Source organism: Seriola lalandi, unplaced genomic scaffold (assembly GCF_002814215.2).
Source record: "Seriola lalandi dorsalis isolate HSWRI2012SDOR001 ecotype SW California unplaced genomic scaffold, Sedor1 jcf7180002054735, whole genome shotgun sequence".
Classification (NCBI taxonomy): domain Eukaryota; kingdom Metazoa; phylum Chordata; class Actinopteri; order Carangiformes; family Carangidae; genus Seriola; species Seriola lalandi.
This window is the reverse complement of record NW_019525288.1, coordinates 1,351,628-1,378,212: the sequence shown is the minus strand read 5'-3', so window position 1 is coordinate 1,378,212 and position 26,585 is coordinate 1,351,628. Positions and strand designations below refer to the sequence as shown.

General features: G+C 38.0%; 1 protein-coding gene across 2 annotated transcripts in view; it reads right to left on the bottom strand.

Moving 5' to 3' along the window:
* LOC111668306 (glypican-6-like) overlaps positions 1-26,585 on the bottom strand; it is a 131,477-nt gene that overhangs the window by 66,914 nt on the left and 37,978 nt on the right. For both annotated transcript variants that reach the window (XM_023424331.2, XM_023424332.2), the window contains exon 3: positions 245-636. In XM_023424331.2, coding sequence (XP_023280099.1) covers positions 245-636 — 392 coding nt within the window. The remainder of the gene's footprint in view (positions 1-244; positions 637-26,585) is intronic.

Below are 26,585 nucleotides of genomic sequence, written 5' to 3'. Positions count from 1 at the left end.
TATTTTCTTTAAACCATGTATTTCTTGTGTGTAAGTTAACATCCATTACACCAAACTATTTATGGCCTCAAGAAGACAACCCAGTTTTATAGGATAGACGTATGCATTTGCGGGAAGTTGCTGGATATTTTCAATGCTTTTATCTCAAAGCAAAATACAATGCTGCTCAACAGCACAGACTCACTTAAGAGCCAAGCAACATAATAACAGTCAAAACTAGCTATGAGAAGAAAATTAAACTCACCTTGGCGACCCTGTTGGCAACCTCCCGACCCACCATTAGCCCCTGGACAAACGTCCGTGCAGCGATGAAGGCCCTGGTGACCTGGGCCTTGAGTTTCCTGGGCACATCCCCAAAGGGCTTTAGCTGGTCTGTGTATTTGCTGGCACACTCCAGGTAGTCGTCTGTGAAGTGGTACTGCGAGTTGAGTAACTGGAACATGCGCTCCAGAAGCCTGGACCAGAAGTCATTCAGCATCTCTTCCAGATTGACGTTTCCCCCAGTGTAGTAGCGCTTTAGCTCAGTGAACAGGTCCTGGAACACCTCTGAGTTCTGCATATACAGCTTCCCGTACGTCCGTGTGAACATACTGTTCAGAGACTTCTCAGAATTGTCCAGCAGCTCCAAGAAAAACTCTAGATGGATAGATGGTTTGGGGAGAGGAGGGAGGGATAGAAAGGACACACAGTCTGGGTCATTATACAGACATTTACAGTATCTGATGTCTTGTCCTACAACATAAACCAGACAAACAGCTTCAAAAGCACAAGAGCAAGAGTATAATTTACTGAAGTACTGTTGTTGTCTGTGAATTAATTTAATGTCTTATTTTATGGCTCTATCTGCATGTACAGGAACAATGTATAGCCAACAATAGGTAGTTGATTATGTGAAGAAAGTCAGTCCAGAGCATTAATAATTTAATAGCAGAAATAATGGGCCACAAGGACTATGAATGATTAATGTAAAGGTTCTGATTGCACACTGTAACAAAATATTCATAAGTTTTAGACACAGACACTAGTATACATTATCATCCTGAGCACCCACCATTATTCCCAGATGCATTAGTTTCTCACTGAAACAATTTATTTGTCCACCAAGGCAGCTGGCCTGCGAGCCTATAATTGAATATTGTGTTACAGTATATTGAAAGACGCTTCATTCGCTTTGAATTATCTAGGAGTACCTTAAACGTAAAGTACAAAATTTCACCATCAGATGTGAAAATCTGTTCTATTTTTATTTTCATATTTGCCATTGATTCAGAACACAAACCCTACACTGCATCACATTGCCATTTGAAAATAAACCATTATAACAAATGTCTTTTAACATCCCTTAAAGCTGAGCTGAAATTTAAACACTTGTTTAATTCTGCAGTTATTGTGCATACTTTTTCATTTTTCAATTTTTCAAAAGAAGATAAAAACCCCTGTTTAAAACCTTTTTTGTGAAAACAGTGTCTAAGCTTCAAGCCTCTAGATGGGCTTTTTCCCATGGTAAGGGTTGACTGACATTTGAGAGCCGGATTACTAGGAAACACACTCAACTTCTGTGGTGGTGATTACTGACTGTGGAAAATCAGACAAGTCATTTAGTCTCCTTTTTTCAACAAGCCCATTTTGTGTTCCTCATATACAGTTAGCGTTTGAAGATGTCTGTGTATTTAAAACTTGCAGCATTTGGGAAGACCCTGTAAAGTTCTACGCGTTAGCAAGCTAGTCTAGAGACTTTATACTAGTTAAAGCTAGCCTAGCCTAGTTTGCTAACTTTTGCAACGCTTCCTACTGGATTTTACTTTTCATTCATGTTGGGTCAGTCGCAATACCCAGATTGCGTGTGACACACTGCAAGTCCGAGCACACAAGCATGTGGAAGTTTACCAGAGCTTACTGGAACATGGCTGATTTATAAGGACAGCTCGTCACTCATCCAGATATGAGTAGTGCACATGGCTGAATCAAGTTCAGATGATTTGTTGGAACAAACAGAAGTAGAATCAATCATTCAGTACAAAAGTGACAATCAGATGACAGTAAAAACAAAGTCATGAGCTGAGAAGTAATACAATTAATAAAGAAATTAAATTGAGTTATCTATAAGCACCTATGGCTACTGTGCAGATTTATGTTGACACTGTCCAATATGATATTAGTCTTACAAGTCTAATCAAGAACAACAGATTGTTAATATTATGTGATCACCAGCTGTAGAGATTCTTTCATAACCTTGTAGTGTTTTGACATGAATAATATTTCCAACATGTCATAAACCTTTTTATGTCTGTTCATTAATATCAGTCCTATAATCAGCTTATACATGCATTACTGCCTACTACTGGATTGGTGTGGGCACAGCAAACTGAATTGTGGGATACACTTCACCACAAAGGGTATGGAGGTCATATTAGGAAAAGTGCAAGTTTAGGCATGTGTTGATATTTTTCCACTCTCAGACACACTTGTTGTGCACTTGTCGTAAGCGCTCAAGTCTGCAAATGACAGACCTCTTATGTCAACACCTGCTGAGTGATCAACAGCTCCTCAGCGTTGTGTTTGTCCCATATTATACAAAGGATCAGGGATCTAAGCAGCGCTATCCATCTTTCTTAAGTCCAGATGTGGCGATGGTAAATAAACCGACTGTGAAGACTAACCGCAACGAGTTGTCCTCTGACCTCAGCACTCATTACACTATGATTACAGTCCCAACATTGTCAGCTGGAACCAAAAAAATCATGCTTCCTTAAGAAAGTACGCCATCACTGCATAAAGATGAAATACAAATGAACACCAGTAATGATTTCTTAGCAAAAATGAATTTTAACTTTAATTCTTCTTTTATTAAGTGCTGTTTTGCATTGTTAATTACTTCAAACATAGACATCAAAATCCAAGTGCGACAACATAATTCAAATTTAACATTCAAAGCAATTATATTATTGTTTCTTTGTCATCTGCCCAAGTGGCTTTCTTCCATGTCTGAACCTGATCTCTTGAGCATTAACTCAGCCAACACAGAGAAAATCAGAGAGGGAAAGAAAAGCAGCATTAGCTGGGGAGTCTCACTGAAGCCTAGCTAATAGGCTCCCGTGTTCCTGAGTGTACAGGCGTAAATGTTGGGAAGATCATAACACATCTCTCCATGCACAAATGTCAAATATTCCTTCACCCTTCTTTGTAAACAAACACGCTGCATACATTTCACGTGTCGTGGTTTTCTAATAAAGTGTTATTCGAGGGCTCTTCTCCTGGTTGGGTATCCTGACTGGCTGACAGTTCTTTGCATTGTTAATGACAGCGGTCACAGACAGTAGCCATATCTTGTTCTAATAACACCTTTCCCTTCTGTGATAATATAACTAAACCATAAGGCAGGATGAGTCATTTCACATGTAGCAAGCAGAGCTGTAGTGTGTACGATCAAAGAAAAACTAAGAAATGTTTGACAAATTCAAAACATAAAATACATAGAAAATACAAACAATAGGATGTCACATCCCTAGAAAATTAGGTAAAACATTTTAATACTATTTTCATATTTAATTTAGATTCAGTTGGAGTTTTGCTTAAGGACAAAGTGCAAAATTCCAATTAATTCATGATTAAAACAACAATATTGAGTAGTTAAATTATTTCTTTTAATTTTATTTTAATATCCTTTTATGCTCTCGTATTGCTGTTGGGTTGGAGAGTCAAACTGTGAATAGTTTGACATCTCTGAGACTAAAATCCCGGTCCCTGGCAGGATAATCCACTGTTCTGCAAAGTGCGCAGACCACCAGTGTGAGTGCTTAAGAAACTCACTGTATTATAGTATATCTGCATGTTCTCTGGTTCGATATGCTGATGTTACCATAAGGTTTGCTTGCCCATCACTTCTAAGATTGGTGGAAGTTACAGTGGATGTTTTCTGGGACTCCTTTGACAAGCTTTGTGTTCCTCACCTTTCTTGGACCTTGTTTAGCGAAACCTCTTCTCTTTCTATTGAAATAGCACAGCATGTCCACACCTAAAACTCCCAGGAGACCAATCCCTAGTCACTCATTCTAGTTTCTTTGCAGCTGAATGACCTGCCATTACACCAACATTTGTTTAAATATTAAGAGCCTGTAGGGCCTTTTTCATTCCATTTTTTCAATTAGACCTGAATCAAGGACACGTAAGCCCCTGTGTATTGTGCATGCAAAACTGTATCTGTGTTACTATTTAAACTGTTCACAAGATGGGTAACATAAGGCAACACAAAAGCATAGACAACATTATTTATATGAGTGTTATTAGTTTATCTATTTTGTATTATTTATTTATCAGTATCATTTCTGAGAATACTAATATTGCTTATATGCTTTTATTTATGCTACTTGACATTGCAGGATCCTGGGAAGGCTTTATGTGTAGCCTACTGTAGCAGATGAAGTAAACAAATTCAGAAATCCACCCCCCCCAATATGTCTATGGAATAGGTTAAAAAAAAAAGAAGATTGGGACAGTTTTTCATGGCTGCATAGTTCATAAAAAATGATCAAGTTAATTACAATTATTCCCATGAAAGAAATTAACTACTAAAATAAGAAAGACCGGCACTGTGCTGCGAAGACAAGTCTGAACCTACAAAATGAATTAAGTTTTACACAGGCAAATGGAGTCCCAGGAAATGACATTAGTGGTCATTAAGAACTGATCACATACTATTCTGTGCAGAAGGGTAAAGTTAAGCGAAAATACTGTCGAAGCCTGCTAATAGATTATAATTAGATAATATAACCTAATAATATAACCTGTCGATTGGACTACATAAATGGCTTTAGTAATGTTTTACTTCTAGGCAGGTACAAGTCAGTGCTGACTGACACCAGATAAAGGCATTCAGGGTTTCTGTGCTGTTGGAATGTGGTTATTGATTTCCCAATCAAAATGAGGTTACTGACTTCAGTTGTCCTCTGCTATTCAGGCCTTTATGGACTTAAAACTGTTGCACTAAAATCCTGAAACATATGGAGTGCCAACATTTTGCATCCATATTGCACCATGATAGATCTCCGTAACAATGTGCAAGTTTGCACTTCTCTGTTGAGAATGTCTTCCTTAGCCCCATCATCTTTTAATATTTTTACAAACAAGTCTAATTTTAAAATGTTGCTTGTGACATAAACATAATTGCAAGTACAAATCAGTACTGACCAAAGTTATACAATCTGAACCCAAGAGTTTTTTCAGTAATAGTATTCTGAAGTAACCAGCACCCTTCTCTTGCATAACTGTCGAGTTTTTATTTGATTTCAAGGCCTGTTACCTGGAAAACAGACTGTAGTGAGGGTTTCAGATAGCAGCAACAGCTTGCCAACTCATGAAGAGTGAATTGCTCTCTGCTGGCCAAAATACATATTTGGCCTGGGAATTACCATTGAGAGTTATTGACCTTGGATAACATTCAGCTCTCCAGCCTTTGGGGTCTTAATACTTGGAAACATGTCAATACATGAGTGTATGCTTAATGACACAATACATTCAGGAATCATCCCACATTTAAATCTCTCGAGAATAAAGGTTATAAAAAGTTGGATAAGGTTATATGGCTGTAGCAAGAAAATGGAAAAACCAAGCTCACAAACTTTGGATGAGTTCACTTTCAGAGATAAGCTAACTCTGTGCAACAGACAGGAATGTATATACCAAAGGGTTTCTCAAAAGTTTCATTGTCTGCTTTTTGAACTGCATTTTAGTTATACAACACAAATCACGCCATAATAATTGTGGAATATTTTTTACAGTACCAGGAAACTCAGTTCATCTTAAAATGAGGAAAAATAAAACCATCCATTAAAAATAATATTTTGATTGAACATAAAAAAGCTTTTTTATAATAATAAAAACAAGCTCGATGAGTGTACAGTATTTCTAATAGATATAAAGTACAGAAACACTTTCTAAAGGTCTTCAGTCTACATGAATTAGATGTCTTTCATAAGATTTTTTAATTATTCAATATGTATATATATTAATCTACCTAATCTATTAATCAACCTTTTCGTTGCACTGATTTTTTTAATGTAATATCTTAGTGATATATCTTAGTATTTGACATACAGTATTTTAAGTTCTGCAAAGTGTACAAAAAGGTTTTTTACATAAAGCTGCTGTTTAACTATAACTTATGATCATTATTATTACTGAAATTATTTTTTCCAAGCCAGGAGCATGATTAATACAAAGCTCAATCAATATAAAAACGGTGGTAGAGTGAAGCACCACATTAGTGCCATTCATAATTGAGGGTGGACTTTATAATTTTCATATTGAATACAAAATATACAATGTGTTAGTACCCTTGAAGTAATTCTGAGCATGAAGAATCAATTTTCTCTGTGAGCAGCATAAAGTGCTCCTTTGATATCTGGCCTAATTACTGTAAATAATTATTATGATTAATAAAGGTGACCTTTCTGTTGCTCTGGTAATAACACTGTATCCGTCAAAAAAAAAAAAAAAAACTGCACTCACCCATTCTACTCACACTATTTGAAGACTCAGTTGCTCATGTTTTACTGGCTTAAACAATGTGATCTCTAATTCTTAGTATAATTAATTAAAACCAAATTTCAATTAATGGTCCAACAGTACTCAATGACCAGAGGGTACCATTGTACAAAGCTTAGCATAGATATTATTACATATATTTCTTAACCTGGTAATGTAATGAAGAGACACAGCAATGTCTGTCTAATGGCCAGAGGATGTTCATTGATTTATTGATTGAAAATGTTTTTTTCCATATAATCCTGAATCTGGTTCATAAATATCTGAAATAATGACCTGTGAAGTAATTCAACTGCAAGTTACCAGTGTTTAGTGTCCGTCTAAACTGCTTCTCACCACTGGAGTGCTTGGGGACTAATTGGTGAGGAAAGTTGGTTTCAAATTGCAGTAACTGCTGCTGCTTCTTGTGCTGGTTTTCTCAAGCCAGAAACACAAAGATAAAGCAAGTGCATCTAGCATGAACACTAGAACCAAGAGGGAAAATGTGACGGGGAAACTTGGTAGTCGCATGGCTAAAAAGGAAGCAATGTCTGTCATTGGTCTGCTGTAATATCACTATTGGATGGACTCCTCCAGTACCAGTATTAGGTTGACATTTTTGGTCTACTGGATGGGTTATTATGAAATTTGGTGAAACAATCATTGTCCCCACATGATCAATAACTATTAATAACTATTAATTAACTACAATAGCTCCATCATCAGGTAAAACTTTCAGTCTGAAATTTTGGTTTATGACCAAATATCTGCAAAACTAACATATATCTTTTGATATCCATATTATTATTTAAATGGTGTGATAATGTTCCACATTTCCATGTAATCTCTCCTGGAAGACATTCATAGTTTCGCATTCTTTTGTTCAACACTAAAAGTGACAGAAATAGTTTTGTTGAGAATGAACAATGAGAGCTTGAGGGAGAAGTTCAAACCCTGGGTCTTTTCTCAGCTCCACAAAGCTGGCCAATCATGGCGTGCAGTGTGTGAATGTCAGATCATCAGTTCTGAAGAATATACTGGCAGTTTTAGTCTTGTGTAATTAGATGATTTAAACATTGGTATTATCTAATGTAGAAAAATACATTACTCTTCTCTCTCTCTCTTTATTCAAAATCTCATCACATATGTCAGTAACACTGATACTGAGGATTTACTAGTCACCTTCAAGGCTGACCAGTAAATTGTGCTGGACTAGCACCTAACCACATCTCTGACCTTGTCAGCCCCTGTGATCCAGATCATCTTACAGACATAGTTAGAGTGCCATGTTCCAGTTCGAAGACAAAGGTGTCACATTTCATCCACTGTTATGTTCAATGCCTTATTGCACCTGAACAGAACGTGAACAGTGTAAAGCTATTCTAAAATTGGTTTATGTGAAGACAACCTCTAAAATACTGAACGCAATGATCCAGAAAACATATATATCTCGAAGATTAATTTAAATAAATGTCTGTTAAGTAACTATCACAGAATAACGTAAACCAATGGTGATCGAGCCTATGTCCTGCTGATGAAAGTATTGCAATATTTATACTGTTTTTATATATACTGATTTGCAGCAGTGTTTCCCAATCATTGATTAATTTGTGGCAGCCCAACACATTATCACCATTGACCACCACATATTGATTTTTCTTTTTTTAATATTTGAAATGGGTAACATCTTATTTCATTCTAGAGCTGTGCGCAGAGCATTGATTACCTCAGCTCCTCCTTGTCCCGCTCTCTCTCTCACAACAGACATTGACAATGGACCTGTCTGTCATAGTTCGACGGAAGAAATCCCGCTGCATTGGTGAGCCAGTGGGCCACCATAGAGTTTTTACCATCTGTGTGTGTCTTTAACGCCCCTCTTTGTGTGTCACTCAGGGTGCTGCGTTTGGCCCAGGACTGGACTCACTGGCAAATCACAATATGTAACCAATCCTCATCGACCCAACTGGAGCTTGGCACTTATCGAAAATGCATCTACAAAATAAGACAATGGTCATTCGCTTCATTTTTTTGACAGCTGATCACTTTGAAATATTGCAGGGAGTAATGGAACAAGGAGGGGGCAGCCACAGTGAGCTGTTAGATGAAGAGCTGCAGGCGACAGGCTGCACATCTCCAACTTCTCTGCTGGGTAACAAACTCCTTTCACTGTGCCCTGCTGTTTGCAGACTCATGCCATGTGCAGCTTAACATCAGATCATGTTTGCCCACAGAATGATGGAAAAAGGCCAATTACTGCCTGAGTCCTTTTTCAAAACCACAATTTCTTCTTTTATTTTTTATGCCAAATCAACCGGTACTGAAATCTTAACGCTTTAAATATGGTTTGTTTATCTCACAATATTTGTTTTTCAAGTTAGCCTTTCTTTGTAGGGGGAGAGAGCACTATCGTGGTAGTGGAACCTGTTATTGAGCTAACACAACATGTCATGTGAATGTATTGCAAAATGGCCACTGTAGGTGGGGAAATTGGTCGTCTAGAAAAAGCACTTTCTGTTTGACTGTAAAGGACTGACACCAACACCTGATGCTTACCTTTGATGTTTGAGATTGTTGACAACTTGGTACACACCTGACACAATATAGACAAGGACAAGTAGCATTTGTGCATCATAGCAATTTTACAATATGCCTCAGATGTTCAGATTTTACTACGTTTTTTCATCCTGTATCTCCTCTGCTCTGTCAAACACATCAATAATTCCTTTTTCTTCTGTTTCTTTCTATTTGAGATAAAATGTCACAATGAAAGTTAGAAGATGAAGATACACTGTGCACCAATACAAAACAACCATCCTTTATAAATGTGTATTTTTTATACTGTTACCTATCAAAAATAGTTTATTTCTTTTCTATTCTTAATCGTAGCTCAGAACTAATACATCCTGCAAATACTTGTTCATTAATCAAACTTCTATATGTATATTTAACTGTGACTCCAATAATGGCCTCAATATACAACATATCTATTTTGTACTTCCTTCATCCATGACCTCCAGTACATGTTAGCACTATGTGCTCTGTGCACATATGGTGAGCAAGCAACACAAGACCCCAGTAATTTCCATCTCATTGCTATTCACAATTTAAAGTCAGCACTTCTCTATATCTGAGCAGATACTTGAAAAGACTGCATAGTTTGTTTTGTTTAGTTCCCTCCAATTTTCATTACCTGCACAAGATACAACAGTGTGTGTGTGTGTGTGTGTGTGTGTGTGTGTGTGTGTGTGTATCTTCAACAAATTATGATAATATTGTTTTCTGTTCTGTTTGTAACCAGGGGCAGATTGTGAGAGTGGACAAACAATCCTTAAACATGTTTTGGTTCTGTGTTTTCCCTATATTTGTGGATAATTAGTTTGCCATTAGGGGCAAACCAAATAATAATCAACATTATCAGTTCTTATCCAAAAAAAAAAAGATTACATGAGAACATTTTGCTCTGACAATTTCTCTCCCCTTGGACACATGTTTACGCTCTAACCAAAGGCCAGTATTTTCTTAATATTCAGTCAAATGATGACTAATGAAGAACATGTGCTTTTGGGTTACAGCAAAAGTTTGTGGGACCAGACAGCACATGATGCTACTGTATTAAGCATTTCTGGGAAAAAAACCTGATCATAAATTTCTTGAGGATCAGATTCTCTGTTTTTTAAGGAATAAAAACTGTTAAAATTGTAAAACACAAGTAAAAACAACAGTAGCATCGCTAAAGGGAGAAAAGCCTCATAATGTAAAATAACTTTTAAATGGGCAGAATCGCTGGAAGACAGTTACACAAAACAAAGTGATTATAAATACGTCCTTCTTTGCTGCATACACTTAAAAATTGGGATTTTCGGACACACCTGCTGTACCCTCTAAACTAAAGCCACAGTGTCAGTATTTCAGTTTATATTCCATCCTAGTCTGACAGTCTGTAGCTGCTCACTGTGTTTGCTTATAATTTTCTGCACATGAGAACACCCTGACTAAATACTTGATTCATTAAACATTCAGAAACATCTGTTTTCATTCGCATCGATGTTGATGTTGATGAATCCCAATCATTCATTAATGGAAAGCATGATAACAAGACCTTAATTATTGTGAATTAACATATCCTAATGGCAACGGATGAGAAATGTCATATTAGTCAGTGAAGAACACCCACATTTATAATAAAGAGGACAATCATGGCACTGATGAAAGTAACAAATAAGAGCTTCAGCAAGTCAAAATTTTATTATTTGGTTGGTAAGTTTGTGCCATCATTAGCACAAGGTCGTTTTTGAATTATTTGCTAATTTCAGCTTGACCAAATTTGATTTTCAATCAATGAAAGTGACGCTGTGTGACTCCCGTTCGTCATGCAGTTCATTCAGTGAAGCAGCCGGAGGCCCACGTGAGGACTCACAAGGCAGACAGATGTAATCGAATTTACAATATTTGTTGACAACCCGATTGAGTTACTAAAGCTAGTGGAACAGAGGCTAGCCTGGACATAACATCGGATGACTTCAGCTCTCCATTACTGTCTCATTAAAGAACAACCTGTGACAGGAGATCAGAGAGGTGGTAAAATCAAACTATATCCTCTCAGAGAACCAAGCAAAAGTTATCTCGACTTTCCAATAAAGTGGAAAACAGCAATGCACAGTTAAAAGCCACAGGAGAAGAGAGCAGTGTGCTCTCCCAAGCTGACCCTGGGCATATTTCAGTCTGTGGAGTTGTTCCAGGTGGGAACGGTGGCATCACACCCAGCACTGAAACCAGCCGAGGGACCAGAGGGAACAAACCAGGTCAAACTGTGTGCTGAGAGGAAGGAAAGTAAGTCTCCCCAATCTTCTTCCCTGAGTCCAAATCTTTTAGGACTTCAGTTTTTTGAAATTAAAAAAAGTCCCAAATTACAGACTAAAAGAGCAATAAAATAGCATTTCCAATAAATGATTATTAAAATAAAAAAAACAATAAAAAAAACAATAAAAAAAACACGTGACCTGTAATTTGATCTATTAAACTTACATTCATATATGTTACACATGCTCCGAGTTATGTGGAAATTACAGTCGGATATCTGGATGACATTACAAATTGATGACAACATGAAACTATGTGCCCAAGGTAAAAGCATAGGAATGGAAGAATATTGTAACACCGACCCACAGGTGTGTAATTCATGTGTTATTACATTAATATAAAAATACATTTGATTAAAAGCAGTAACTACCATGAAATAAAATACACGTTTGAAAATTGTCAAGCGATGTTTCAGTCATACCACAATGGCTCAAGATTACTGCTGGTGCTGATAGCTTCACTGTTGGGAGCCAGTGTGTCTGTTTTACTGATCTATGTTTTTTTCATGTTTGTTTTCAAGGTGCAATGTTTTATTTTTAACACAATTAGAGTTAAAGCCTTTACCTGCAGATCACTGGAGGCCTCCACCTGCAAATGGCTTAAAATGAGCTTTTAGCTTGATGTGGGTCAATAAATGTACTGCGCATTTTTGGTGTTAATAAACAATAACATCCAAAACTATGTGAATAATGTGACATAAAGGTGCATACATGGTGAGCTCCAGGAGCTTATTATTACACTACATATACTGTATGTCAGGCTGTAATGCATTACACTACCTGATTTTCCATAAGCATTTGTTTTATCAACATTGATGCAATATTAAAATATCCAAAAGTGTTTTAGTTTTTTCTTTTAAAAGGATAAAAAGATACTCAAATTGGACATTTGTCGTTTATCGAAATTTGCTTTTTGCTTCAATATTTCATTTTTAGGATGTACAGAGAGTTTTGCATGAGAAATAGACAAAGAGTAGATATTGATTAAATGGTAGGTCACTTCTTCCATGATTGTTCATCAATCATAATCAAATTCAGTTTAAGCTATGAGTGGGAGTAAACAGATGAGTGAATAAATGAATACCAAAGGCCTCCATCCCCAGGCAATATCACTCCACTTTGATGACAATGCATTTTCAACTGATGACATTGTGTGCAATGATATTGCACGGGAGCTGGCGACCAGGTGGAAAAATCCATTCCCCCCACATACATGATGCATATCACACTGGAGCTGACAGTATCAATACAAGGGGCTTGTAATTAAAGCCCTCTGTTGTAGGGTATAGAAGAACAGGAGGCAAGTTTCTCACAGACCATCAATCACACAGTGGCAGCTCATTTAAAACATCTTTAAAATTAAAGTTGCACCAGCCACCGCCTTTTACAAAGAGCAATTGTTTTCTGACAGCTAAGTGAATCTCTGCTGAAATCTCTGGGAGAAAGGTTGAGTGTAGAGGACTTTTATGCAGAGAGCTGACAGACTGAATTGAGAAGGAGCCTGTTCTCTGTTCTCAAAGAAATAACTTTGGCTGTACTTGATGCTCTCTGATAGCAGCAGAGAGGGGGGTCACATATTTGCCTTGGATAATGGGCTTTTAGACATAATGGCACATAGCCAGCTAGCCAAAACAGAGAAATTTCGCTTTTCAGCATCTGTTGTATTAAAAAATGCTTGATGGTGTCCAAACGTACCATCTGGCTCTGTAAATAAAGGATGAGTGGATATCCATGCCAGTTTCGTCTGCAGATTTGTAAGTTGGTTGAGAGATGATTTGTATGCAATAAATTGTAATGAAGGAACGTTATCACGTGCCCATTTTTAACGAATAAATCAATACAAATAATTAATAAAAAGCATCATTACCTCCTATTGTGGCTCAATGTGTATACACTACATTACTGTCATCATGTAGAAAATAAATAAAACAGCTAGGTTGGAAATCACTGGTTAAGAGTTGTGGTACTAAAATGTTTTGAAGATTGATTTCAAAGCAAAACAAGTTGTGCTACATTAGATGAGTAATCACGTCTACCTGAAAAATTCAGAAATGACGATTCATTATTCCACTTGGAAGACGCTCTTTGAACATTAAACTGGTTCATATATCCCCAAGAGCAGTAAAGATTCACTCTCTGGCATCATCATTGTAGAGCCACACACACGTTGTCATTTCTCTCGTGAAGAACTGCTGTCACATTAAAGCCTGACGCCTTGTGCTCTGAATTTATATCACACCGCGAGTGTGTAATGCCGTCACAGTGGAGGAAGAAACACTGTACGTCTGAGTGACAGCACAAATCACTGAAATAATAATAAGGCCCTGTTTGCTTTAGTGTATCTGTAAGTTGTTGTGAGCGATGCAGAGAAGCTACATGATAGAAATAGTTGGTACTGTATGTTAAACAGGCTTCCTGCAGGCAGGCAGGCGATGACTGGTAATTCCAGTGACACTGCCAACATCAGTGCAGGATTTGTCATTATATTCTGCTCCTTGTTCAGGTTTACTGAATCTGAGATCTATTTCTGTACAATATTCTGTCAAATACGCAAGTCTAGTTCCACATAAAGTCATACATTCTATTTCAAAATAAACTCCATCTGGGGTTAATCATTGTATTATAATAACTATAATTTATTTATATGGAGGAACGCCATACTCAGTCTGCAGCATTATCACCTGACTTTTTGTCGGTGCAATAAATGTAGATCGGGGTCGATAGTGAAGGTGTTGGTATGGTTTAGATTTGATTAATTCCAATTCTACTATTGCTAATTAACTTCAGTATGTTGAGTATCAGCAGCACTTTTTCAGCAAATTCAGGCAATGATAAAATATCTGTCAAAACGATGAGGTATTTTGTGGTGTTCCAGTTGAATATGCAGCATGTTTTATGTGTGCTAGTGTCAGCTGACTGTGCCATTGTGACAACAACTGGGGACACAAAAAAAATGGATTTTTATAAACTACCATGGGGTGGTAGTGTTTTTCTTCTTTGCTTCTAAAAAGTAACATGTTGACATGTGTATCCAGATGTAGATGACAGCTCAGTGTGTCCAAAGAAAGTAACTAAGTGTATTTACACAAATACTGTAGTAAAGTCTGATCTGAGTCACTTATATGTACACTTTACTTAAGTATTTCCATTTTATGCTACTTTATACTTTAAATCCACTGTATTTCAGAGGGAAATATTGTACTGTAAAGTTCCTGGTTATTTTTCAGATAAGATTTTAAAAACCTATATTGTGTTTATAAAATACAATTCATTGTTACCCAGTAAAGTGAACCATACAACACTATATAACAAGAATAAAATTAGTTTCAGTGCAGTCAGCTACAACATTTAATTGCCAACTACATCAATAATTGTATAATATATTATAATGTAACACTGACAAGAAACCATTATTGCTGCTTTTACTTTTATATTTTAAGTACACATTTCCAGCACCTGTAATGTCAATTATGGCCTGTTATATTTTTTTTAGCTGTTTTTGTTTTAAATTGTTATGTTTCTATATAATACTTCATTTTGTCTTTTTTGTACTATATGAATGAAGCAAGGCTTATGCTTTTATTAGTGTTAAGGGTAGGCACAATCTGCTAAGGTCTCAGCCTACGCCTTTATTTTTTTTCCAGGGTTTATAATTTTTGATATTGATTTATTTTTACTACTATAGTGTCACTCTACTTGTATAACTGAACGATCAATCTGTTGACCAAAAAGAATAAAGAATTCCCATCGAGTATTGTCCAAGCCACTGTCCAAACTTCATCTCCAAGAAATGATTAAGTAGAATCAAAAATCTTTTATATTTGGAGCTGGGTCCAGTTCAGAGCCAGTCCTCTGGACCAAAACCCATAATGTGATGCTGGCACCAGCATAAGAAGCAATATGCAGCATGATAAAAGAGCAACTAAATCATTTAAAGAGAGCAGTGATTTGTGATTGCCTCCAGTGTGAATAAGACAGGGCAATGATAGTTTAAGACTTGCTGAATGATGGTGTGAACCAGGAGGGAGTTGCCTTTTAAATAAAGGATGGTGGTAAATTATATGAGCAGACTGAAGCCAAAAGGCATGGCTTTGGCATTATAATGAAATAAGAAGGAGAGGGCAGAAGAGGAAGTCGTCTTCCTGACTGATCTTTCATTAAGTTCTAATGGATGCTGACAATCCTCTCCTCTATTTATTACCACCATCACATGCAGTATTATCCAGCACTAGCAAATATGACCAAGACAATATTTATTATTGTTTGTTTCTGAGGCAAGATGACGTATTAACCCTTCCATAGCCAAGTAGCTTGAAGTGAAATGTTACCCAGAACACGCTTTCAAAAAGGGGAACTCTTGACAGTTATATTAAACTTTGTAACTTCAAATGTTGTCAACGCATTTTAATGGCTTGTGTTTCCTCCTTTCGCCGTGTGACTGCAGCATCATTGAAGCTCTTGCAACAAATTGTCCAATCCAATCCAAGTACCAGAACATCAACATTTCCTGACATCCTCATCAAAAAAAAGGGGACCAGTAAACCAACAAAGCAGTAAAAATATTGGCCTGAAAGTAGGCATTATCATCGAGCCGAACAGAGGAGATGACACACAGAATGATGAATGTAAGTGGTTTTGATGGCTATGACCATGTTATCCTACATAGTCTGCTAGCTCTTGGATCTTTTTCCCTGATCCGTGTCAAAACCAACTAGTCTCAGCTCTTCCAAGCCGCATTCATCACTCCTGCCACCCATCAGCAGCCTGTGTGACAAGGGTGGAAGCAGAAGAGTGCATGCTACATGGGCCTTTCAGTGCAAACCACAGGAGACATGCAGTCTACGGACCCATGAACATGAAAGCCAGGTGGTCGTGACATAGTGTCATCTGTCCTCTCTTACATTCACAGTGTTTTAAAATGCAGGTTTCTAAAATACATATTTCACTAACACCTTTCTAAACACTGTTAGAAAATAATTAAGTTCACATCATTTGACAGGATGTGATTTAGAAACAGAAGGTTCAAGTTTTCTGGCAGTCGCCAAATGAAGCAACATTAATGAAACAACCTCATATGAACATATGCTGATCTCCCACCCATATGGTTGATATTTGTTTAAGTTTAGGCAACAAAACCACTCTGTTAAGATCAGTGAAAGATCGACTTGACGGGAAAACCTCGCTACAACATCCATCCTGACCTCCTCACTGCTAGTTAGGCAAATGGAAATTTGTCATTTCAAGCATTAAAAATACCAGTGCTGTTGTTTTTCTGGTGAGGGCAGTCTCCTCCAAACTAAAACTGTTGGTGCACATCTTTACACAAGGAAAACGTGTGTACAGGGATTTGGGTAGCTTCAGAAAGAGTGAAGTTGAAATGGGACATTGCCTGCCCTTGGAAGGAAATTTGAGGTGCCATATATTTGTATCTTGCAACTCCCAGACAAGGATATGTGTTTTTCTCCAGGGAGAATCCAGTCTTAACTCTACTCTCCCATTGCAACACTGATGGGACCATGAGCTCTGTTTTTTAACAGGAAAGAGAGGAACTGATGTGAGCGACTGACACTAGAACCCAACACACCCACTGATAATGTACTCTCCTTAATCTCCACCCACTCTCACCAGCATCTGGGTGAGATGTGTGTGCGCCTTTGTCCTCAACAATAACCACTATAATCGCCCCAGTCTTGTGTGACTGTGTGTCTTTCACTGTGCCTCATATTATGTGCACCTGATTCATCATAACAAGTCAAGGCCCAACCAGCTGTTCCGCACAGTGACTTAAAAATAAATGGACATTTGAAGACAAAGTCATACAGAGGTATTTCAATCACATCTACATGGCCTGTTTCAGTCTCCACTTTCAGACTCGCTCGAAGGCACATTCTACTTAACACCTCACACAAATTGTTTTCAACAAATATAAAAAAGTTTACTTGTCAAATGCTCATGCAGGGTGGAATTCTCTTGAGGCAAAAAATAATAATATTCGGAATAAGAGTAAAAATAAGAACCAGAAAAACAAATATAAAAGGATATAATTTCATAAATGAAAAATACAAGCATAAAAATATTGTACTAGTGTAATAGTGGGGTGTATATGGGCATTTTCAGATTATTAATGTACTGTATAATGACAGAGGAAGCTGGCTTGAATATCTAATAATGGTCAACTGAGATTGTCCTTCTGTAGAAAATGAGCCCAGAGGTCGTTTGTGCAGCAGGTTATTACGGTAGGTGCGCCGCTCTCTCGGTACAGTCTGCGGGTTTATTATTGTAACGGCAACCTTGGTCCGGTACGCATGGTTGTTCAGGTTGGAGGACTTGTTGTATGGGACATATCAATACTAATCAAGCAAGCAACATGACACATCTTCTGAAGCGCTATATGAAGATATTAGTATTGTGAAATGTAGGTCTACTGTCCCCATGAACTCCTATCTTGTAAGTACTGTATTTTAATTGCTCTTGCCAGAGTATATTCTATAAGTTATTTTGCATTGCAAATAGATTAAGTTCACTAAAATAAAAATAAAGGTGCTCTGTGAATTAACTTTGTTGCCTTAGATGGCACATCACCGACTCTAAAATAAGGCCTGTGGGGATAATTTTCCTTTAGAACCACCTACAGTATCTACCAAGATTGAACTTGGAGGAGTTCCTGTCATTATCTCAAAGCACTAAAATAATTGCCCTTGAGGAAATTAATTACCTTTGTGCACTGTTGCACTGTGTGTGGAAAGTGATTTAGAGTTAATGAAAGCTGAAGCAGTGTCATCTCCTCCACTGTCCCTCATTTTTCAGGCTAATAACGTCAGCTGAACTGGGTGGGTCATTCCACGTTGCTCTGAACACAGCATGTTTGTACACATGAGAATTTAACAGATTCTTGCTTTTGTCTCTTTTCTTACCAAAATGAAAAAAAAAAAAAAAGAAAATGATAAAGGAAGCATAAAGATAATTCTGCTAAAGCAATCCTGATAAATTTGAGTATAAAATCATCTCAGTCATGTGCACGTTTTGCCTTGTATTTTGCAAAACAAGCAGCACTTTCTGCCACAGTGAGGATCACATCAGTGACGGCTTATTTTGCATTACACTTCAAAGATCAAGATAAGATTATGAAGGATGTGACAATTCATACTATTATCAGAGGTAACTGTCAAAGCAATTAAAAAAATTCTTCCACTATTCTATTCCAAAATGTTTGTTGAGGTCTGCGAGTCAGTGTAAGTCACCTTTTAAACGGTACGAGGAAAGTTAGGGCCAGTTTGATGCTATCCAAATTGTGAGGTAGCTGCACCAACTTCCATTAACACAAGAAAGAATGCGCCCTCACATAATCACACATGTCCATCACTGAAACAATCCCGCACATCAGGATACTTCAGATACACAAAGAGGTGAAAAGAATAGGCTGCTATTCTTAACAGCACTCTAAATTGTCCAACCAAATTGAACTGCTTCAACAAAGTTCACCCAACTTGGGAAGAAAAACAGGCTTATAGACACTGTCCTTTTTTCTTTTTTTTTTCCTCCTAATGTTCTGAGCGATTGCACTGCACCCGTACCCAGTTTGATCCTATTATTTGTTGTGAATTGGGCCCGTCAGACTGAGACTCAAGAATGAAGGGGTGAAATCCTCCACTGTCAGCGACTGTTGTGGTCTTGCATCCGAGGAGAAATGAAAGTGAGGTATAGCCAAGGTGGCTGCAGGCGAGGGGCCACTGCCAAGCATAAACTAATTAGCGGGAACTGTGTTGGGAGAACATGGAGTGGAGTTGAAGTTAGTAACAGCTACAGTAGCAAGTTAGTAGCTAGTGGGGTATGAGCTTTTACAACCAGCTGTGTTTGGCAGAAAATGTGGCAAATATTTGTCTTCAAGCAGGAACATGAGTTCCACAGATTTCTTTGTCCAGCCACCACGTCCGAGCAATAGTAGAGATTAAATGTTGGTTTGTTTTTCTGAGCAGACTTCACTCATTATCTTGCTGTCACAGTAATAAGCTTTATGGGCAGCAGCAAGTAATTGGCAAAGTAATTTTTTTTTGCCCTGGGTTTCGCCCTGGGCAAAATAGAGGTTGCCCCATATTATAGCTGGAGGCTGTCATGGCCACATTCACTGATGTATTCAGAGAGCTGGAAACACGCCTCCAGTGACCCTTGATGCCCATGTTTTCCCAAGTGGCAAACCATGGTATTGCAAATAAAAAAAAATCCTCTGTGGCCCAAAAAGCATTTTCTCCAAGATGCCTGTAAAACTGGTGAGAGGGCATTTAGTTGTGCAAACAAGGTTTTTTTAACCATGAAAGTTTAAATATTTGAAAATCTTCTCTACACTAATGAGCTTGTGCAGTGTGCTGCATAAAACAGTTTTATTTACAGTAAATATTTCATATTACAACAAATAATTACAAATATTACAACATAAAAGTAGCAAGAATTGCAAATAAACCAAAGATAAGGCAGTTTGCAGTGAAGATGAAAATGCACCACTATTTATCATCAGGTCCCTAGAGGAGACATGATTTTAAGTATGGTTAGTGCATTAAAATCGCAGCAATTCACATAAGACACAGAACAATGATAAGAACAATGGCCAATGTCATCATAATTCCATCAGTGTTATTTGCTAGATACTTTTAAATGTACATAACGGAAATGGCATCCTTTAATGGCATTATTTTTCTGCCCCCCCACACCAACCCCACCCCCACCCCACGAGACCTACATCATTGTATTTAGAACATCACCGCCCTAAGCAGGTCATGAAATTAAGTGCAGAAAATGAAGCAGAAGCCCATTTGGTGAGTGAGAGTGGGCAGCATAATCCCATCCATAAACATTTAATTAAACTGTCATCTCAGTGTCTCCCGGTCACTCGCCTATAGCTGCAAGGGCCCAGATTCCTTAAGTCACATGATGATGTGTATTAGTTATTTATTAATAAATATACCTAAAGACATACCACCTCTCTGGGAATTCATAAAGAATGAAATGATTTGCATTTTAACTTTTGTTATCAATGTTTTACAGAAAAAAACTTGTATTTTCATATTTTGTTCTTCCCCCACTGCCTTCCATCATTTAATTCAAATTCCATTATTTAATCTCAATTAACGTGCTCTCTGATGCATAAAATGTATTCTTTCAAAATTTATCTTAAAGTCCAGGTTTTATTTCAAAACGGATCTTGATCGACCTTTTCAAGAGACTGCGCCGCATTTTCACCCATATTCAAGCCACAGCACTGGCACAAAGTTTGATGCGATGAAAGAATCCAAAAGGCCAAATCATGTTTAAGTGGCATTTTGATGACATTTCTTTGGCCTGTTTAACCTTTTGTGAGCTTCATTTTTCTTGTGCATTACATCTTATCCATGCAGACCAATTTCTCATTCCCTACACCAAACACAATTTTTTATGACTTCTCACCAGGCTCTCTACAGAAGCCCCTGGATAACAACCACCAGGAATCACAAATGCATCAATACAGCTGCAAAGCAGAGAAAGAATGTGAATCCACTTGAACTGTTGACTCAGACATGAATAACAAAAAAAAACCCAACAACATAAGAGTGGATTGTTTTGAGATTTTATGCATGTAATGTATCACACACAATGGTAGCAAGCAAAGGATCTTGATTTTCCCTGCTTATACAAGTTTACAGGCTGTAAACATGATGTTAGCCTGCAAACCCCATGGAGGAACGAGAGGGATAAGCATTCTGGCAAAGAGCACTGCTGGTTTGGCTCAGACCAAGAGTTGTTAGCCTGTTCTCTAAAGGTTAACCGCTGCTTGTTCTGGACATTTAAGTATGAATTTTATTTATTTATTTATTTTTGTCTTTGGGGTAAGGGGAAATGTGTTTCTAAGTACCTAAAAGACCAAGGGCGTGATGTCTAGTGAGAGAGAGATTTTGATGTGTGTATGTGTGCGCGAGATTGCCTGAGAGCGGCACTTGTTTATTAATTTTGAGAAGTTAAGTCATTGTTACCAGCCAAGTAAGAAGCGCTGAATTCAAGAGATAAGGTAGTCAACAACTGCAAAGGCCTTAAATGCGAGTGCAGTTTTTACTTGTGGCGCAGCTCTTGGGATGGCGAGGGTCAGTCTTTCAGCCAGTTAGTTCACCACTTCGGTCCAGACTCTCAATCTCAACAACCTTCGGATAGATCGCCGTGCAATCCTGTACGGACGTTAACGGTGCTGAGGGGATGTGATCTGGGTTGGTGATCTCTTGGGTTTGCAAAGAGCATCAACAACATGTATCAGGACGAAACATTGTGCAGATTTTTATGGTGTCCAATGAATGAATGAAGCATTGCCATTGTGAGCATTTTAGCACGCTTTAATATTCAGTTCGAAGCACCGCTGCGCCTAAGCACAGCCTCACAGAGCTGCTAGTGAGGCTGGACACTTTATCATTAAAAAAAACTTTTATCTTTGTTTTTTTTTTTTGTTTTTGTTTTTTTTTTAAATGTGGCACAGATCTAACATCAATCAAATCAAATATATTCACTGCTTGCAATCTTACTGAAATATAAACCTTACCACTCAGCACAAGAGACACGGCATAAAACATGAAACTTTCCCCACTATCGTCTGCCTCAGTGATTGCCTGCTCCAGCGGGGACTCCGTCTCCCTCCGCGAGGTACAGAGCATTTTCTTGGCTCAAGCAATTGCTACAAACCATTCACAGCAGATAGTTGGCTTGTTTTCGAAGTTAATGAGGCTTGAAGAGTTTTAGGAATGAGAAAAGTAGAGCACATTCTCACACCTCACTCTTGCTGTGAGAAATGGACACTATTCTGCTTCTGCACAAGGTCTTACTTAATGGGATACTGTGCATATTTGGGTATTGAAACAGATGCTGTATAAAAGGCAGAGGCATGAAGCCGAGAGAAATTTAAGATCTACATTTAATATTAATAAAGGGTGTTCCCCACCTCTTGCTCAATACATCAATGCGAGCAGAGACTGCCTCCAGTCTGCAGAAGCCTCAACAGATACAGAAAATAGAGAATGGTAGAGAATTAAAATGATCAGACACAGTAGGACGCTGACACATCTCCACTTTCTATTTGCTTTATAAAGCCACCAGTATTTACCGATTGTTTCAGTTAATGCAGTCACCTGTGCATATATTTATAGATTGTGTGCACCATTATGTGAGGAACACTGCTGGAAGTATTACCCATTGTGTACACAGCATGTACTCTAGTCCAGTAATCGAAGGTGGGCACAATAACACCCTTAACATATAATTCAATTGAGTACAACAGCCTAAAAAATGATCTTTTGTGAAAAATTTGCCAATGTTAAATATTTGTATTGAAGTGTCAAACAGGTGCTGATTCAATTTCTTTGTCTATTGTTATTGAAGTGCATCTTATACTAAGACAAAGCCATGAGAGTGTACAGTGACCCCAGAGTAACCTGTCACAGCAAGCTACTATCTCCACACCTTCATTCAACCCTTCACTCCGGTCTGTTTCTTCTTTTCCTGCTCGGTCAAAAGTCGACAGAGTCTCTTTCCATTTCCCGACACAGGCTGGAACTCCGTCTCTGCTAGCTGCACCTTGCCTCCCGACCTCTACCCTACCTCCTACAAGGACCAGGGCTCATACCCAACCACTGCTTCTTGCTCTTATGTTACCAGTCTTGTTCATAGTGCTCCGATTTGGATACTTGCCCCGTCGATGTTTGAAGAATGCCGTCCTCAATGCTGTTACGCTACATTCCTAAATTGTATAAAAGTACCAAAAAAAATAATGGATTGAAGATTGGTTTGCTGAGAGGTAACAAGAGGCACGGTCAAGAGAAGAAGACTTTGTTAAAGCCTATTACAGAGCAGTTGAGATCACTATGTGGTGTGTGTGTGTGTGTGTGTCTGTGTGTGTGTGTTTCTGGAAGTCCAGGGAGAGGCCCAGGCTTGGAGAGAAACCAAAAGATAAATATTCTGAGGTTGACTCACTGACATACCTACAGTGTTATGGGTTCATGATCTGACTCTGTTTCTCTGCTGAATACATAGTTGAATCTTTGTACCGAGTGACCTCCCAGAGCTGAGGACAGCAACTCGGCACCAGGAGAGACATAACAAGACATAAATCTGGCTTTTGTAAGAAAGTGACTTTGATCGTTATTGTAACTTCATCAAGAAACATACGCACACAGTGGCCACAAGTCAGCAGATGCATCAACTTGTCATTCAACTTATAAACCTGGAAATTGCAAATATAGTGAATATGTGTGTCGTTGGCATCTGCACATGAGTATTGCCTGCCAGTATGAAGTTTAGGTAAATGTCAAGAAATAATCTTACCACACCTAGGTTTAGTTACATACAAGTGTAACCCCTCAAATAAAGTCCCACAAGAGCCACTGAAATATAGAGGGTGTTACAAAACTTCCAACTACTAAGACGGGCAAGACAAAGCTCAGCCAGTGTCCTCCACCCAGTGACTAGAGAATACTGACTATCAATGTTTAAGGAGTTATCTCACTGGCTTGTTAGACTTCAGTTTGTGTTAGTGTTAAAGACAATGCTGTTATTCCACAGCTGCTGTATTACGGCGACCACCCATTGGCGTCATCTAGTGCAGAATAAATACCTTTAATTGTTAAATGAATTCTAGCAAAACTGATTACTGGCCAGCGATTATATAGCATTACATGATGATTTGATTACACTGATGGTTATGCTTTTGTAAATTGATAATATGCAGAAGAATTAATGATAAAATGATATTGTCAAGTATGGTATTTTCTAATCTGCTCTTTACTCTCCTGTGATGAGAGCACATCTCTGTTGAGTTTACTCTCATAAATTACAGTAGCATAAATACACAAACATCAATTATTAACCTACAGCCGGTGGAACTGCACCGGTTGTGAGCCTTCTTATTGTCAATAAAGATGTAAATACTGTAAAAACAATATATTAGAAATGGAAATAAACTTCTAAACTGAACTACTGTCAAACAAGTGTCAAAAGCCTGTATACTTCCTTCTGTTTATTTAATGACGCTATGACTAGTTCAGTCACCTCGCCTGTGCAACAAGGCTCATTTCTAGCAAACTGCTTCTGTCAGATTCAATACATAATAAATAAAGGAAAATCAGGATTACCGCCTTGTGATTGTATGCTTCCACCAACCAGTCCAGTTGCAGTTAATTAGCGTGTGAATTCTTCAGTTAAGGCCAAAAATGTGTTTTATGTGGTCACAGTAAACATGACCTTTGACCACCAAACTCTAATCACTGTGAATGTTTGTGCCACATCTGAAGAAATTCCCTCAAGGCGTTACCGAAAAAATGGGTTCATGAGAGTGGGACAGACGTAGAACCTGAGAACATGATGCCTCTGCACACGGCTGTCACTGGTGCGGAGGAATGAAGATTACTGTCGAGCGTTGCCCATCATTAAGCTCACAGTCCGATGCTATATGTGCGCATAAGTAATTTCTGCTCTTAAACTGTCTCACTCATTTAAACCATGGTCTCTGCTATGTGATGCAACACCACTGCCTGTTTTCTCCACTGATTTTACACATCACACAGGTAGCAGTGCATAAGTGAATAAAAATTGTATAAAACCATTGGTGGCTCAAGAAGGAGCTACGCAAAATCTGATAAACTCCCTCAAGTGATGTCACTTGAGTCAGCATGAATTGGGTCTGAACACAACAACAAACTGAAAATAAGCTGGAGGTGTGGAGTTAGAAAGAAGTGATCTTAGTAGGCCTCTGTAGCCCATTCCTCATTTCTGCTACAATAGCTGCTACTAGCGTAAGAAACCCAAATCCACAACCGAACTGACAGTGATTGGGTTGCATTGTGGGTAATGCAGGCGGCAGGTTTTGAAAAGAGAGAAGAATGCTTGGTCAATTTTGATCCTTTTTTTTCTTTTCTTTTTTTTTTAAACTGTCTTTTATTATATATTATAATATAAGCCAAATACCATTTTTTATTACAATGTAATAATTTATTCTGAAGTAGGTTGGGGGAACTCGTTAATTGCGATAAGGCATGGCACCTTCACTATATAATACTGCATGAAACCCAGGTATTTCTAATGCAATACTTTGGTTTAATATATATAGCAGAATACAATTACTACAATATAATAATTAAAAAATAATTAAATTGATTCCTCACCAGCAGTGTTGTCAAGGGCAAAATGTATTGGCCTTACAATCCAATGACACTAAACCATTATCCTTGAAATGCAGTGGTGTAATTAATTCTGAGTAGCACAATATAAAGTAGTTACCAACTTAGCCACTTTCAAACTTGGCTCCAAACCAAAAACTTAGAGGCAAAGCTGTAGTTCCTCTTCTCCGTTCAGTTAATTATATTGACAAAAGCCACCTTTGCTGCAGGCATCTGTGCGTCTTCCAAGATCCGACACAGTTCAGTGTTGAGAGGCACTGGAGAAGTCAATTAGCAAGGCTCAGAAAAATCAAAGTGATTTCCTCCCATGGATGACATTCACACCTGTTGAATAGCAAGGAGCAAATTGGCTGCGCACACCATTACATTACTGTGACCCCGTGGATAAGCAGCTTTGTCTCAGCCTGGCTGTTGGAGTGCTTCTCCCCATGAAAACTCCCATGCAGAGCTTTGTCAGACTAATCCATCCTGCAGTGTTTCCTTCACCTGAGTTAGTGATTGAGGTTCTCACAAGAAAGAAAGATAATAAAAAATCAAAAAACAACCAAAAAAAAAAAAAAACTGTGCTGTTCATTTTAGTCCTTGTTATTGTGTCATTTCTCAATGAAGATGAGGTTTTAGGGAGGCGAGAGCAGGACTACAGCCATGGTCCGACACTACACGGATCATTCACTTGCGGATATATTATGAGAATATATTGCAGCTTCAGTCTGAAATTTGTCTTACAATGTTATATATGCTATGAATGACTACAATTCTTTCAAGGCGTTCAGAGCAAAAGTGTGCGAGAGTGTGTTTTGTATTGTCGGAGTGTGGCAACATCTGAAGAATTCAGAGTTCAAATATTTCAGAAAAAGTGGGCAAACAGAAGCAGGATCACACGAGGGATTCATGTTTTAATGCTGCCAACTTGTTTTTATAATTTCAGCTGTTGGTCAAGAATATTTTGCTGTGGAGGATGTTACAGTGCTGTACAGCCATTGACTCTACATTTGTAGTTCAATTCTATTTTGGCTAATTAATG